At 31.4% G+C, this 18,120-nt stretch overlaps 1 protein-coding gene across 1 annotated transcript; it reads left to right on the forward strand.

The window, feature by feature from the left end:
- Positions 1–1,369: 1,369 nt before the first annotated feature.
- Positions 1,370–17,159, forward strand: LOC143059266 (uncharacterized). Its single transcript, XM_076232748.1, has 7 exons — positions 1,370–1,387; positions 3,094–3,123; positions 7,177–7,206; positions 8,463–8,492; positions 8,940–8,975; positions 11,233–11,269; positions 14,752–17,159. The coding sequence occupies exons 5-7, from the start codon at positions 8,943–8,945 to the stop codon at positions 15,489–15,491; spliced, it is 810 nt and encodes a 269-aa protein (XP_076088863.1). The 5' UTR covers positions 1,370–1,387; positions 3,094–3,123; positions 7,177–7,206; positions 8,463–8,492; positions 8,940–8,942; the 3' UTR covers positions 15,492–17,159.
- Positions 17,160–18,120: the final 961 nt, after the last annotated feature.

The raw sequence follows: 18,120 nt of genomic DNA on the forward strand, positions 1-18,120 counted from the left end.
TGACAGTAGCCGCATGCGTGTTCTTCCTCACCTTTATATATAAATATATATGTTATGTATCATCATCAAATACAAATAACATTAAATTATTAAGAAAGAGCACTAATGCGACAACTCATATTTTAGACTGAAATCATTAATTAATTATCAAAAATGCTAACATTTTGGAGATTTCAGTAATTGTATTTATAGAATAACTATGCATTGTCTGAAAATATCAATGTTATTTGTACAAGGCTTAGACACAGGTAGAGAGCGAGACACTTTTGAATATACAGTCAATGCAATTAGCACAGATGCAGTATATATGACTTTATAGGACTCTATTATGCTAGTACTCGATACATGAGCGTTTGCTTTGTCCAAAACAAAAAACACTGTTTTTACTTTTCAATACATAGCTTAAAGTATTTAAATTTGTAAAACTGCTGTATTTTGGGGCCAACAAATTGTCTTTATTGACCTTATGATCCTTTACCTACGAATTAAAAAAGATTTTTTTCCAAACATGATTGAATTTTAAAAAGCAATCATTTTACCACCATACCTAATTTCTGTGCTGTTGATAAATTGCAAAGACAAAGAAAGGTATTAACTTCTGAAAAGATATGCCGATTTAAAATTGCAAAAAATAATATCAATATAGTAGTACCTCCAATAGGCTCAAAGTTGAAATTTTCATTCCATTATAGGAACTTCAAGTGTTTGGACGTATTTTCTGTTTAATCTTTTTTCAAAAGGTATTAATTAAAACATTAAAAACATTACCTGTGACATTTAGCGACGATTTTTATTCTTCTTATTATTATATTGTTTCTTGGATTTATACAGGAAGGAAATATAGAAGAAGAGAGACCAGTGGTAAGTCACATTTAATTATTGGACCCAAATGTGTGAACAGCATTATACGTCAGTTAAAAAACAATGTCATTCTCATTTCAGTCAATTAACTGAACAATTGTAAAGCATTTTTTAATTAAGTTTTTTGCAAAACATGATTGTTAAAAGTAAAGAATAAATGTAACCAATTATGAAGAGCAACCATTTAACTTTTATTCCCCCAGTGTCTGTGTTGCTGCTTATTTCAAACGAAAAAGTTATATCCTTCCCAAAAGATAAAGGGTCAGTCGATAGAAAAATGCAAAAAACGCATAGCAACGACGATAATATAGTAGTTCCTCCCATAGGCTCAATGCTTAAATTGTCATTCCAGTGTAGAAATTCAAAGTATTTTGACGTGTTTTCTGTTTACTCCTTTTTTGAAAGTTACTAGTTATATTCATTACAACATTGACTAAAAATTACCTGTGACATTTAGTGATATTTTTTCTTTTATTCGTCTCACTTTGATTTATAGGAGGATAACACAGAAGAAGATAGACCAGTGGTATGTAACATTTAAGTATTAGAAATAAATATGTAGAAAAACTTTATACAACAGTTAAACAATTTTTTTTTCATTCTCATTTGAGTAAATTTACTAACAAAATTGTAAAGCATCTTTTTATTAACGTTTATTGCAAAAATGATTGTTAAAAGTGAAGAATAAAATTAACAAATTTTAAAGACGATAAATTAATTTTTATTTCCCAAGTATTTGTGTTGTTGCTTAATTGGAAAGAAAAGGATATATACTTCTGAAAATAAAAAGAGGCACACTATAAAAAATTGCAAAAAAATCATATCAACGACAATACCAGAGTAACACTCCCATAAGCTGAATAATATACATTTCACTTAGTTTTAGAATTTATAGGGTTAAAACGTATTTTCCTAATTCCCTTTTGTAAGGTTTCAAATGTTATTATGAAGATCACTAGTTTGATATACTAATTTGACTTAACAATAATTTGTGACATTTAGTGGTAAGCAACAGTTTTTGTTATTTGAATACAATGATTGATAAGAACAATTCTCTTTCATTTCTATAACTTTATTGAAATATGTAAGTCAGGTGTTTTGTGAAGTTTTCGTGCAAAACAATTTCAAATAAAAAAAAATAACACCCAATTGAATAGCAATCTTTTAGCCTATATTCTCCATTTTTTGTGTTGGTGCTCACCATTCAAGTATTTTCACGAGGTGTTTGTGGTTGTCTCTTTGCTTTTTAACCCATATAACTTTATCAATATATCAACTACTACATAGAAAACAGATTCCTATTATTATATGAATATAAAATGAAAACAGAATATCATGTAGCATCAAACTTCGGGTCGCAGACCGGGACCTTTTGGTCGTCGGTCTGCCTTGGTTCATGTGGCAACCTCACGGTGTAACCACACTTCGATTCAAGTGTCAACGTCAGCATGGAGACCTGATGTTTTATTCTATATGGATATATGAACAAATCCTAAAAAATTTAAAGCGTATTAGATCGGAACTGTTCCACAGATGTTTTTGTACATGTGTCTATCTAACGTTGTCCACGTTACAATTAAAACATCCAGCTACATGTATGACGAGCAAATCATTTAGCCTATATCTCCAGTTTCTGTGTTGGTGCTCACCTATCAAGTAATTTTAAGAGGTGTTTGTGGTTGTCTCTTTGCCTATTACCACATGTCACTTTATCAATATATCAACTACTACATAGAAAACAGATTCTTATTATTATATGAATATAAAATGAAAACAGAATATCATGTAGCATCAAACTTCGGGTCGCAGACGGGGACCTTTTGGTCGTCGGTCTGCCTTGGTTCATGTGGCAACCTCACGGTGTAACCACACTTCGATTCAAGTGTCAACGACAGCATGGAGACCTGATGTTTTATTCTATATGCATACATAAACAAATCAAAAACCTTTAAAGCGTATTAGATCGGAATATTTTATGGATGCCTTTGTCCACGTGTCTATCTAACGTTGTTCACGTTACAATTAAAACATCTAGCCTAATATAAAATGCACATGTATACTTAGAGTTTTAAATTTGTAGGTTTCAAACTGATGATACTATTTGGTAATAGGTCAGATCCTTTTTTTTTCAAAAGGTATTGATAATCTTTATTACATCATTAAAATACTTGTGACATAAAGTGACAATTTTCATTCGTCTTTTAATTTACTCGTTCTCTTGGATTTAAACAGGAAGGAAACTTAGAAGAAGACAGACCAGTGGTAAGTCACATTTACTTATTGGAAACAAATGTGTTAAAATCATTATATGTCAGTTAAAAAACAATGTCATTCTCATTTCAGTCAATTTACTAAAAAAAATAAAGCATATTATTCACGTTTTCTGCAAAATATGTTTGATAAAAGAAAAGAATAAATTTCGCTAATTATGAAGAGCAATTATTGAACTTATAACTTCAAATTATCTGTGTTGCTGCCTATTTGCAAAGAAAGAAGTTATATACTTCTCAAAAGATAAAGGGTCAGCCGATAGAAAAATGCAAAAAAAACATAGCAACGACGATAATATAGTAGTACATCCCATAGGCTCAATGCTTAAATTGTTATTCCAGCGTAGAAATTCAAACTATTTGGACGTAGTTCCTGTTTACCTCTTTTTCGAAAGGTATTGGTGATATTTATTACAACATTGACTAAAAATACCTTTATTCGTGTCACTTCGATTTTTACAGGAGGGAAACACAGAAGAAGAGAGACCAGTGGTAAGTCACATTTAATTATTAGAAAAAAATTATATAAAAGACTATATACAACAGTTAAACAATATTTGTTCTTTCTCATTTGAGTAAATGTACTACCAAAATTGTAAAGTTTGTTTTTATTTACGTTCATTGCAAAAGTGATTGTTAGAAATGAAGAATAAAATTAACCAATTTTAAAGACGATAATTTAACTTGTATTTCCCCAGTGTTTGTGTCGTTGCTAAATTGCCTAAAAAAGGTTATATACTTCTGAAAAAAGAAGGGTCAAACTGTGAAAAAAAATTGCAAAGAATGCATATCAACGAAATAGATTAGTACCCCCAATTTGCTGAATAATATACATTTCATTCTAGTTTAAGAATTTATAGGGTAAAGAAGTATTTTCCAAATTCCTTTTTGCAAGGTTACAAATGTCATTATGAAGATCACTAGTTTGATTTACTAAGTTGACCTAACAATAACTTGTGACATTTATTGGTAAGTAACGTTTTTGCTATTTGAATACCATGGCTAATAAGGACTATTCATTTTCATTTTCATAACTTTATTGAAAGATGTAAGACAGTTTTTTTTTGTGACGTTTTCGTGCAAAAACTAGTACAATGATAAAACAAAATTAAGTCCCATACATGTATGACGAGCAATCATTTAGCCTATATCTCCAGTTTCTGTGTTGGTGCTCACCTATCAAGTAATTTTAAGAGGTGTTTGTGGTTGTCTCTTTGCTTAGTACCACATCTCACTTTATCAATATATCAACTACTACATAGAAAACAGATTCCTATTATTATATGAATATAAAATGAAAACAGAATATCATGTAGCATCAAACTTCGGGTCGCAGACGGGGACCTTTTGGTCGTCGGTCTGCCTTGGTTCATGTGGCAACCTCACGATGTAACCACACTTCGATTCAAGTGTCAACGACAGCATGGAGACCTGATGTTTTATTCTATATGCATACATAAACAAATCAAAAACCTTTAAAGCGTATTAGATCGGAATATTTTATAGATGCCTTTGTCCACGTGTCTATCTAACGTTGTTCACGTTACAATTAAAACATCTAGCCTAATATAAAATGCACATGTATACTTAGAGTTTTAAATTTGTAGGTTTCAAACTGATGATGCTATTTGGTAATAGGTCAGATCCTTTTTTTTCAAAAGGTATTGATAATCTTTATTACATCATTAAAATACTTGTGACATAAAGTGACAATTTTCATTCGTCTTTTAATTTACTCGTTCTCTTGGATTTAAACAGGAAGGAAACTTAGAAGAAGACAAACCAGTGGTAAGTCACATTTACTTATTGGAAACAAATGTGTTAAAAACAATGTCATTCTCATTTCAGTCAATTTACTAAAAAAAAAATAAAGCATATTTGTATTCACGTTTTCTGCAAAATATGTTTGATAAAAGAAAAGAATAAATTTAGCTAATTATGAAGAGCAATTATTGAACTTATATTTTCAAATTATCTGTGTTGCTGCTTATTTGCAAAGAAAGAAGTTATATACTTATCAAAAGATAAAGGGTCAGCCGATAGAAAAATGCAAAACAAGCATAGCAACGACGATAATATAGTAGTACATCCCATAGGCTCAATGCTTAAATTGTTATTCCAGCGTAGAAATTCAAACTATTTGGACGTAGTTCCTGTTTACCTCTTTTTCGAAAGGTATTGGTGATATTTATTACAACATTGACTAAAAAATACCTTTATTCGTGTCACTTCGATTTTTACAGGAGGGAAACACAGAAGAAGAGAGACCAGAGGTAAGTCACATTTAATTATTAGAAAAAAATTATATAAAAGACTATATACAACAGCTAAACAATATTTGTTCTTTCTCATTTGAGTAAATGTACTACCAAAATTGTAAAGTTTGTTTTTATTTACGTTCATTGCAAAAGTGATTGTTAGAAATGAAGAATAAAATTAACCAATTTTAAAGACGATAATTTAACTTGTATTTCCCCAGTGTTTGTGTCGTTGCTAAATTGCCTAAAAAAGGTTATATACTTCTGAAAAAAGAAGGGTCAAACTGTGAAAAAAATTGCAAAGAATGCATATCAACGATTGAAATAGATTAGTACCCCCAATTTGCTGAATAATATACATTTCATTCTAGTTTAAGAATTTATAGGGTTAAGAAGTATTTTCCAAATTCCTTTTTGCAAGGTTTCAAATGTCATTATGAAGATCACTAGTTTGATTTACTAAGTTGACCTAACAATAACTTGTGACATTTATTGGTAAGTAACGTTTTTGCTATTTGAATACCATGGCTAATAAGAACTATTCATTTTCATTTTCATAACTTTATTGAAAGATGTAAGACAGTTTTTCTTTGGTGACGTTTTCGTGCAAAAACTAGTATTATGATAAAAAAAGAATTAAGTCCCATACATGTATGACGAGCAATCATTTAGCCTATATCTCCAGTTTCTGTGTTGGTGCTCACCTATCAAGTAATTTTAAGAGGTGTTTGTGGTTGTCTCTTTGCTTATTACCACATGTCACTTTATCAATATATCAACTACTACATAGAAATCAGATTCCTATTATTATATGAATATAAAATGAAAATAGAATATCATGTAGCATCAAACTTCGGGTCGCAGACGGGGACCTTTTGGTCGTCGGTCTGCCTTGGTTCATGTGGCAACCTCACGGTGTAACCACACTTCGATTCAAGTGTCAACGACAGCATAGAGACCTGATGTTTTATTCTATATGCATACATAAACAAATCAAAAACCTTTAAAGCGTATTAGATCGGAATATTTTATGGACGTCTTTGTCCAAGTGTCTACTTAACGTTGTTCACGTTACAATTAAAACATCTAGCCTAATATAAAATGCACATGTATACTTAGAGTTTTAAATTTGTAGGTTTCAAACTGATGATACTATTTGGTAATAAGTCAGATCCTTTTTTTTCAAAAGGTATTGATAATCGTTATTACATCATTAAAATACTTGTGACATAAAGTGACAATTTTCATTCGTCTTTTAATTTACTCGTTCTCTTGGATTTAAACAGGAAGGAAACGTAGAAGACAGACCAGTGGTAAGTCACATTTACTTATAGGAAACAAATGTGTTAAAATCATTATATGTCAGTTAAAAAACAATGTCATTCTCATTTCAGTCAATTTACTAAAAAAAATAAAGCATATTTATATTCACGTTTTCTGCAAAATATGTTTGATAAAAGAAAAGAATAAATTTAGCTAATTATGAAGAGCAATTATTGAACTTATATTTTCAAATTGTCTGTGTTGCTGCTTATTTGCAAAGAAAGAAGTTATATACTTCTCAAAAGATAAAGGGTCAGCCGATAGAAAAATGCAAAAAAGCATAGCAACGACGATAATATAGTAGTAGCTCCCAATAGGCTCAATGCTTAAATTGTCATTCCAGCGTAGAAATTCAAAGTGTTTGGACGTAGTTCCTGTTTACCTCTTTTTCGAAAGGTATTGGTGATATTTATTACAACATTGACTAAAAAATACCTTTATTCGTGTCACTTCGATTTTTACAGGAGGAAAACACAGAAGAAGAGAGACCAGTGGTAAGTCACATTTAATGATTAGAAAAAAAAAATATGTAAAAGACTATATACAACAGTTAAACAAGATTTTTTCTTTCTCATTTGAGTAAATGTACTACCAAAATTATAAAGTTTGTTTTTATTTACGTTCATTGCAAAAGTGATTGTTAGAAATGAAGAATAAAATTAACCAATTTTAAAGACGATAATTTAACTTGTATTTCCCCAGTGTTTGTGTCGTTGATAAATTTAAAAAAAAAGCTATATACTTCTGAAAAGAGAAAGGGTCAAACTGTGAAAAAAAATTGCAAAACATGCATATCAACGACTGAAATAGATTAGCACCTCCCATTTGCTGAAAAATTTACATTTCATTCTAGTTTAAGAATTTATAGGGTTAAGAAGTATTTTCCAAATTCCTTTTCGCAAGGTTTCTAATATCATTATGACGATCACTAGTTTGATTTACTAAGTTGACCTAACAATAACTTGTGAAATTTATTGGTAGGTAACGTTTTTGCTATTTGAATACCATGGTTAATAAGAACTATTCATTTTCATAACTTTATTGAAAGATGTAAGACAGGTTTTTTTGTGACGTTTTCGTGCAAAAAATTAGTATAATGATAAAAAAAAATTAGGTCCCAAACATGTATGACGAGCAATAATTTAGCCTATATCTCCAGTTTCTGTGTTGGTGCTCACCTATCAAGTAATTTTAAGAGGTGTTTGTGGTTGTCTCTTTGCTTATTACCTCATGTCACTTTATCAATATATCAACTACTACTATTATATGAATATAAAATGAAAACAGAATATCATGTAGCATCAAACTTCGGGTCGCAGACGGGAACCTTTTGGTCGTCGGTCTGCCTTGGTTCATGTGGCAACATCACGGTGTAACCACACTTCGATTCAAGTGTCAACGACAGCATGGAGACCAGATGTTTTATTCTATATGGATATATGAACAAATCCTAAAAAAATTAAAGCGTATTAGATCGGAACTGTTCCACAGATGTATTTGTACATGTGTCTATCTAACGTTGTTCACGTTACAATTAAAACATCCAGCCTAATATAACATGCACATGTATACTTAGAGTCTTAAATTAAAAGGTATCAAACTGATGACAGTTGTTGGTAATAGATCTATTTACCTTTTTTCAAAACGTATTGATGATCTTTATTACATCATTAACTAAATAAATGCTTGTGACATTAAGTGACAATTGAAATTCGTCTTTTAATTTACTCGTTCTTTTCGATTTATACAGGAAGGAAACATAGAAGAAGAGAGACCAGGGGTAAGTCACATTAGATTATTAGAAAAAAAATATGTAAAAAACTTTATATAACAGTTAAACAAGATTTTTTTCATTCTCATTTGTGTAAATGTACTAACAAAATTGTAAATAGTGCTTTAATTTTTTTTCATTGCAAAAATGATTGTTAAAAGTGAAGAATAAAATTAACCAATTTTAAAGACGATAATTTTACTTTTATTTCCCGTGTTTGTGTAGTTGCTAATTTGCACAAAAAAAAAGCTATATACTTCTGAAAAGAGAAAGGGTCAAACTGTGAAAACTTGATAATTTGGAATTAAATGTGGAAATAAAATAAGCCACTGTTGTTCCTTACTTAATTTGTTGTAAATTATTGCTATATAGTTCGAAGATTTTAATTTGATATCTACTTTGAAAAGAACAGTAGCTTATAATCGATGATATGAATTATATTATTTTTTTTTCCAGAATATGGATATCACAAATAGAAGCAGAGAAAGTGAGGTATGTCAGTAATACTACACTGCCTTTTTACTTTTACAAAACTGATAAAAAATATAACAAATACGGAATGCATTAATGGTACCACTTCTTCAAACGCACTAAAAGTAAATACATATAACCGTGAGAGTTTGGCTAAAACTCCACCATTATATATGTAATATGTTTGCCCAAGTTGTCTATGGGTCAAACAATCTTATAATAGAACTATTTTTAGGACTGCATCAAACATTAGTTAGTAAATTCCTGTAAGACAGATGATTAAGCTTATCTGTAAAAAATGCATCATTATGCCTTATATATCGTGTACTGTGTTACATGCATAGATTACATTAGCCGTATTTGGTCAAACGTTTTGGAATTTTGGATCCTCAATGCTCTTCAACTTTGTACTTGTTTGGCTTTATACATATTTTGATATAAGCGTCGCTGATCAGTTTTATGTAGACGATACGCGCGTCTGGAGTATTAAATTATAATACTGGTACCCTTGATTGACTATTTCCGAAACTAGATAAAAAAAAAAATACGAGGAAAGGTAACACCCGGCCACTGAAAGTTTCATTAATGTAAATTTTAGGTATTTGGTGCTGTATTTAGACCCTCCTACAACGAACTTTGTTTTATATGCTCACGTATAAAAGTGGCGGTTGTTCATAGGTTTGAACGTAATTTTTAATTTAGTGTTGTATATACAATTCGTCTAAAAAAATCAATCCAACAATCTTAGATCTGAAAATCTAATTTCTAAAATGTTTTGTTCTTCCCTCGCCGGGAATCGAACCCATGCTACTGAGATATCGTGACACCAAATCGCCTGCACTGTAGCCGTCTCGCTAGTCCACACGACCACCTGGGCTTCATAAAAATGAAGCTTCAGTGGCCGGTTGTAACCTTTCCATATCAGTTTTGAATCTAGCGTCGTACTATAGTACATGATATATAAAGCATGGAGATGTTATTTTTACAGATCAGTTAAATTATCTATAGTAAAGAATCCTACAAATCAATGTAAGATACAGTCACAGAAAATTATTATATTTATAAGTACGTCTGAACCAGTGACAACTCTACAACAGATTTATTCATCGGATCACCAGCAGTGATGGTGATACACGGCTGTGTACATTATGTATATACAACTCGTCTATACATCAACCCAACCATGTTAGATCTGTAAATTTGCTTTCGCAAATTTTTTGTTCTTCCCTCGCCGAGATTCCAACCCATGGTACTGAGATATTGTGACACCAAATCACCAATATATATATATACATAAAGAGTCTATCTAAAATTCAGGGTAAATTATATGGCCTCTCAAATACCGTTAATCCTAACATCACTGAAAAGGCGTTTATTGTCGAAATCCGGATCTGGTATACAAAACAAATATTGACACCTTATGTTTGTTGCATAGCATCTTTGTCACAAGTTTATAATTTTCTGTTTAGTATTAAATTTAAATTAAGATCCATTTTGTTACATCTTGTGATCAATTTTATTTGGCAATCGCCAATGACAGCCAGCAGGCTTTAAGAACATCTGTTTTTCGACCTGTTAGTCAAATGTGTTTTGTTAAAATATACTTTTTCACTTTTTGGTCTTTTTGAAAATGTTTTTTGTGCTGTATTTAGACCCTTCTACAACGAAACTTGTTTAAATGCACACGTATAAAAAATGCGGTTTTTATCCAACGCAATCATAGGTTTGAACGAAGTTTTCAATTTAGACTTGTTTATTTTTTTTAGTTTGGGCCTGTATCATATGTTCCCTCCGGTTTATATTAATCGTTCATCCTAAATTGACTATCACAATTCAAGAGTCTGTCTAAAATTGAGGGTAAATTATATGGCCTTCCAAATACCGTTTCGATCCCCAACATCACTGAAGAGGCGTTTATTGTCGAAATCTGGATCTGGTGTACAAAAAAGATATTGACACCTTACGTTTGTGGCATAACATCTTAGCCACAAGTTTAATTTTTTCTGTTTAGTATTAAATTTAAATTAAGATCCTTTTTGTTACGTCTTGTGATCAATTTTATTTGGCAATCGCCAATGGCAGTAAGCAGGGTTTAAGAACATCAGTTGTTCGACCTGTTAGTCATATGCTTTTTGTTTGAATATACTTTTTCACTTTTTAGTCTTTTAGAAAATGTTGTTTGTGCTGTATTTAGACCCTTCTACAATTAGGTTTATTGAAATGGAATTAGTTAGAATTATTTTATATTCAAACTATATAGTTGAAATTTATATTTTAGAACGAAGCAGAGAGTGACCCTGAAGATCTAGAGGAAGGTAAGTCTTAAACCATTTGTTCAATTTCTCTCATTACAACTTTATGACTTGACCTTGGTCATTAAATGATGTCCCTTTCCTTGATCTTTGATATGACTTTATCGTGTGCAGTTGTCTTAAAAAGAAGGAGTACATATATTTTGTAATAGAGTGTATGTCCTACATAAAAAAGAACACTTGCATTCTCGAAATTGTTTCAAATAACGGAAGTAATTAGCACACATTAAAGTTTGTTACAAGGTGCATTACAGCTGATTATAATGTTTTGATTTGTTTTGTGGTGTTTTAACGCCACTTTTAAGCATCGCATTTTGGCTGTTTCCTGGCCACATTTTTTTTTATTAGCGGAGAAAGCCGAAGTGCTCGGGGAAAACAATCTAACTTCGTTAGGTAAACTAGCAATCGTTGTTATTTAAGATATGAGTCGAGTGCATTTACACGAACGGGGTACGACAATGATTAGTGTGACGTTACAAGCTAAAAAATGTCGCTAAAATTTTGGCGATTTTCTAATTTGATGAGAACAACTGTTATGTTGAAGATATTTTAAACGTAGCAATGCCTTGGTCGAAATACAAGAAAATAAATCCTACAAATCCGAATTGCAAAACAAGTCCCCAACCATAAAAAAAATCTAAAAACCTCCGTTTTAGGTTTAACAACTCTTCAACACATGTAACTGGATTGATTGGCAACTTTGATATTTTTTTTTGGTTGTTAATGCTGTTAGGCAAAATAGAATATCATTGATGTAAGCAGATATGGTACGAGTGCCAATGACACAAAGTTCTATTCAAGTCACAATTTGTAAAAGTAAACCATAATACTTTAGCTCACGGTCTTCGACATGGAGCCTTGACTCACACCGTACAGCAAGCTGACACTACCGAAAAAGATAACTAGTGTAAATCCATTGAACATTATCATATAGAAATCCCTCTCCTGACCCAACAAAAAAAAATACTAGTGTAAAACTATACAAACATAAGCATATAGAAATCCCCTCCTGACCCCACCAAAAAAGAAGACTAGTGTAAAACCATTCGAACATTAGCATGTAGAAATCCCCTCCTGACCTCCCAAAAAAAGACGACTAGTGTAAAACCATTCGAACATTACCATGTAGAAACCCCCTCCTGACCCCCTAAAAAAAGATGACTATGTTAAAACCAATCAAACATTAACATGTAGAAACCCCCTCCTAACCCCCTAAAAAAGATAACTTGTGTAAAACCAATCAAACATTAGCATGTAAAAACTCCCTCCTGACCCACTAAAAAAAGATGAAAAGTGTGAAACCATTCGAACATTAGCATGTAGATACCCCATCCTGACCCCCTGAAAAAAGATGACTAGTGTAAAACCAATTAAACAATATCATGTAAAACCCCCCTCCTGACCCCCTAAAAAAAGACGACTAGTGCAAAACCAATCAAACATTAGCATGTAGAAACCCCCTCCTGACCCCCTAAAAAATGACTAGTGTAAACCAATCAAACATTAGCATATAGAAACCCCCTCCTGAACCAACCAAAAAACGATGACTAGGAAAAAAACATTCAAACATTAGCCTATAGAAATCCCCTCCTGACCCCAGCAAAAAACGATGACTAGTGTAAAACTCTTCGAACATTAGCATGTAGAAATCCCCTCCTGACCCCCTAAAAAAGACGAGTAGTGTAAAACCATTCGAACATTAGCATGTAGAAACTCCCTCCTGACCCCCTAAAAAAAGATGACTATGTTAAACCAATCAAACATTAACATGTAGAAACCCCCTAAAAAGATAACTAGTGTAAACCAATCAAACATTAGCATGTAAAAAAGACCTCCTGACCCCCTAAAAAAGATGAGTTGTGTAAGACCAATCAAACATGAACAGGTAGAAACACCCTCCTAGAAATCCCTTTCTAATCCCACCAAACAACGATGACTAGTTTAAAACCATTCAAACAATAGCATATAGAAATCCCCTCCTGACTGCCCAAAAAAACGATGACTAGAAAAAAACATTTAAACATTAGCCTACAGAAATCCCCTCCTGACCCCACCAAAAAAAAAAAGATGACTATAAAAAAAAACATTCAAACATTAGCATATAGAAATCCCCTCCTGGATCCACCAAAAACGATGACTATTAAAAAAAACATTCAAACATTATCCTATAGAAATTTCCTCCTGAATGGTTTACATATGACCCCTTTCAAATGGATGTCTAGCAAGATTCTCCTTGTTCGATGGTGGGTGCTGTTACTTTAAAAAAAAAAAAAAAAAACCTAGCGGAACCACTTATTTTAAATCAAAATAGTTCCAACCTGTCTTCGCATCAAAAGAAAAAATAATGAGCATCATCCCATTATCCAAAAGAATAGATTATTTCAAGTAAGTAATACAAACTCACATGATCTTCAGTTATTCCAACATTCTAACAAGGTTACAGGGTTGTATAGGTTTTACATTGTCTGTCCGCCTGTCTGTCACATTATCCGGACCAATTCCAATATCTTTTGTCCAACCTTTGAAAATATTCATAACTGACCATGATGTGTTGAAATCACTATAAGAAGGATGTTCCGGTATATTGAGTTCTTTTGCAGTTATGACCCTTCGGACTAAGAAATGTGGACCCTTTTGAAGTAGACAGCTTGTCATCGGAATTCATCTTACATGGTTTGTTGGATACACATGCATGTGGGTACATTGTTAGATACATGTATTCATATGTACATGTTGATGAAATGGTCCGGTTCATCTTGTTTCCATGAGTTATAGCCTTTTTAAACATTGCTATTTTGACCCTATTCATCGCAACTCCTCTGACCAGTCTTATTTGATACACATAGAAGTTTGTACATTGATATATTCGCATATGCTTATGTACATGTAGTTCTATATGTTTTATATTGTAAGTCCGTTTGTCTGTCACATGCCCCACTAACCGCTATGTGTTAAAATCGCTCTCTATATGATGATCTAGTATCAGTTATAGCCCTTCGGATATCGAAATGTTGACCCTATTCTTGTCATAGCAACTTCTCTGGCATGGTTGGTCAAACATACATGAAAGTATTTATATTGCTAGATTCACATATACAGGTGTGCACGACGGTCGGACGTTCTGGTCAATTGAGTTTTCCATGGGTTATGGACCTTTGTACTTATTTTGTTTACCCTATCGAGTATTTACTTTATCATTGTAACTTCCTAGTTTTTATTTTTTATATACATGTGGAAGTTGATATATAATATTATATCATCAGATTTAGATAATCATGAACAATGGTATTTCAGTCCGTTGAGATTTGGCCATTTAGCATAATATAATGTCATCGTCCATTGAGAACAACTACTTGGTAAGTAGGAACTTGTAGAAACAGCGGGGTCATATCTTGCATTTTTTTGCTAACTATTTTTGTAATCATGTAAGATCAATGTATCTCTTCTAGCCAATTGTAACACACTTTGCTTCTATTTATTTCTAGATTTAACCCTTGATGCTATCGAATGCGTAGTTAAGTATGAAATACAAAAATCAGAAAACAACATACACAAGGAGTTAACTGAATTTAGAAAACAGTACAGTAATAATGCTATTGGGGAATTAAGAGCCCATCTAGATGAAGTAAAAAAAGAAGTTAACAGGAACGCAGAGGAATGTGACACGGGATTTAAAGATTTAACAGCCACTGTTAACTCCATGGAAATCACCATTTCAAAGATCGAAACTGAAACCAATGACAGCCAAAGAAAAATAAAAGAATTAGAAAACAAAGTGACAGATGTAGATCGTAAGTTGAACGAGATCACTGCTGGGATACCAAAAATCATTGAAGAAATCATATCCAGCGGGACATTAGCGTTTATATCCCCCAACACATTCGAGATTGATGAGTCAGTGGATGAACCAATGAATGCCACGTCAACCCCTGTTTCAACAAACCTACTACAAAAAAAACCTGAATGTACAAGAAAGAGAACAGTTGAGGATGGAGGGAAAAAAAACAATAAAAAAATATTATTAAGATATTCATGGAAGAAGAGCAATCCAGCGGGACTGGAGTTCCTTGAAAGCAGAGCCGATGTGCCTGATTTTTCGAGGGCCCAAGATTTCAAAATGAATGTTTATAAGGAGGGAATTAAGAGGGGCCTATGGCTTGAGGCAAACAATATTTTCATGAGAGTGTGCCAAAAAATTGACAATCTGCACAAGCTAAAGAAATAAGTAATGTGAATCATTCGACATACATTTATTTAACTTTTATTTGATTTAAAGGTCATAAAGTAAAAGTACTGGGAGTACGTATATAATCATTTCAAAGTGTGCATAATTCGATTTTTTAAATTATTTTTGTTTAATAGAACATTGTGTTTTTTCCAGAAATCTAACATTTTGATATGCTTACAAAACTGTCCAAAATGTATTTTACCATTAATGTTATATCAAAACTAACTGAAAGAGTGTTTCAGCGCTGCATACTATTTCTTAGAGTTAATTACAGATCGTCCACTTATAAATTCCTTTCTTTTATTATTTGATTGATATCAACGACGTTATATTTGTATTGTTCTGCCTGGCTTACGAGTTTATTGTCAATTTTGAAAAAAAAATTATTGTGCAGTTAGATAGTGGTGACTTTTCAAATGTCATGATTAAATATTAAGGAATTCTAACTGTTTCTGTGTTTTAATGTTGTTTAATCAACAACCAAACTGTTAATCAGTAGAAAACAATAAGACATTATTCATTTTGAAATGTGCATGAGTCAATTTTTTCCATATTGTTGTTTGTTTGAAAGTCGTGATGAACTTCAGCAATCTTATATTTTATTATGCCAAAAATATTGTCCCAAATGTATATCTCCATTTACTTAATATATAAAAAATAACTTAAATATTGTTGAAACTGCATACTATTTCTTAAAGTGAATTGTTATATTTGTATTGTTTTGCCTTACTTTCGAGTTTATTTTCATTTTTGAAATATCGTTAATGTACAGCAGGGATGGGGTCGATTACTTTAAAATGTAATCGATTCAATTACAATTAGTTTGCTTATAAAATGTAATCGATTACATTACAAAAACACCTTATTTCATATGTAATCGATTACCTTTGATTACTTTTCTTTAAAGTAATGATGATTACTTTAGATTACTTATGATTACATTGTATATTGCAATATCAAAGGTGTTTTTATAAATTTTTATCCAAAAAAAAACTAACTTTAGGGATTTTTTTGAAAGCATTCATTTATTCCTCTTATTTGAAAGAATTTATCGATAAGTACAGTGTAACATGTGTAACTTGATAAAATAGCTATGGACAAGTGTCCTTTCTCTAAGTAAAAAAGTTAACTTTATCTTTTTCCTCTCATTTTTAACCAACTGCCTTATTAACAAAAAACCTGAACAAAAAAGGACAAATTAATTAAGTATAGTTTTATTGTCTGTTGGAATATAATTGACACATCCATTAATGTTTTACAGGTGTTAATCACTACTTGAGTTTTTCTTAACAAACAATAGGTAGGCTTTGGTATTAAAATGTTGTTGTCTTAATAACAATATCAATGAAGTTAAACAGTGGTTAATTGTCATTATTTGTTTGAAATTTTTTAATACTAAATCTAATTAATAATTTTTAGAATTATTGTCAGGTGAAAACACAAAACAGCTTTGTAACGTATGAAAGTATATACATTTTTGTTCAAATTAAGAAACAGTTTATTGTAATAAAAGATATTTGGTATTCATGAAACTTCTGATGTCACCTATTGTGTACTTTGCATATTGTTTGTAATACTATGCCATACATATACACTGTACATGTACTAGTTTATGCTGATGAGCCGTAAGGCTCAAAGTTAATAAAGAATAAAAATTAGAAAGCACATACTATATTCGAATTTATGATAATCGAAATTTATTCAATTTGTCAATAAATGAAATCTTGTTTTAGCCTCCATTTTGAATTAAGTGGGCTCATATAGTTTGTTCAAAGTCGAATTGGAACTAAATCTTTTTCTGCATTTGAATTTCAATGTAGTTACGTAAAAATATTGGGTTAACTTATATGAAATTGGAATTGATATCGGAAGTTTTAAATCAAGGAAACACATGCTTTCAAGGCAAATTCTTGAACCTCAAGAGCTCAATCTCATTATGTAGGCGAAACGCGCGTCTGGCATATACTAAATTTAGTCCTGGTATCTATGATGAGTTTATTCACAACGAAATATTAGGGAAAGGCATTTTTGTTTAGTAAACTGTTAACAAAAAAACCCACTTGATAATACAAATGTGTTATATATATGATACAATTTATCACATGAAACAAGGTCCCAACATTGTGAATGCTAGTTTTATGATTTTACATTCAAGCTTTGCATTTCTTAGTATAATTCAGCTACTTAGGGTCTAGTGCTTTCTCAATACTTTATATTATAAATTAAGCTAAAACTGAGGTGCTAATTTCAAGATTAAGAATACAAATAGTCCTCGGAGGCATTGAGCAAATTTATCTGCTAGCTTAATGTTAAAATTATTTGAGAAAAACACTAGTTTGATGAAAATATTTTCAAATAGTGCTTTGCGCATAATGTCCTGATTAAATAAAACAAACAAATGCCATGTTTTTTTTTTCATTTTTTCCTTTAAGATTGTGATGTGATTTAGACATTTAAGGAACACATATTTTCAGTCCTGACATTATTTGAACATTGGTATATTGTTTTCCATTATGTGTTATATTTTAAACTGAAACATTTTTTTATTATTTTCTTTTGAAAAAACAACAACAAATTAATGACATTTGGAAATTTTATAACATTACCTGTCATATCATTTTCAAAT

The sequence above is a fragment of the Mytilus galloprovincialis genome, chromosome 14, assembly GCF_965363235.1.
Source record: "Mytilus galloprovincialis chromosome 14, xbMytGall1.hap1.1, whole genome shotgun sequence".
NCBI lineage: Eukaryota > Metazoa > Mollusca > Bivalvia > Mytilida > Mytilidae > Mytilus > Mytilus galloprovincialis.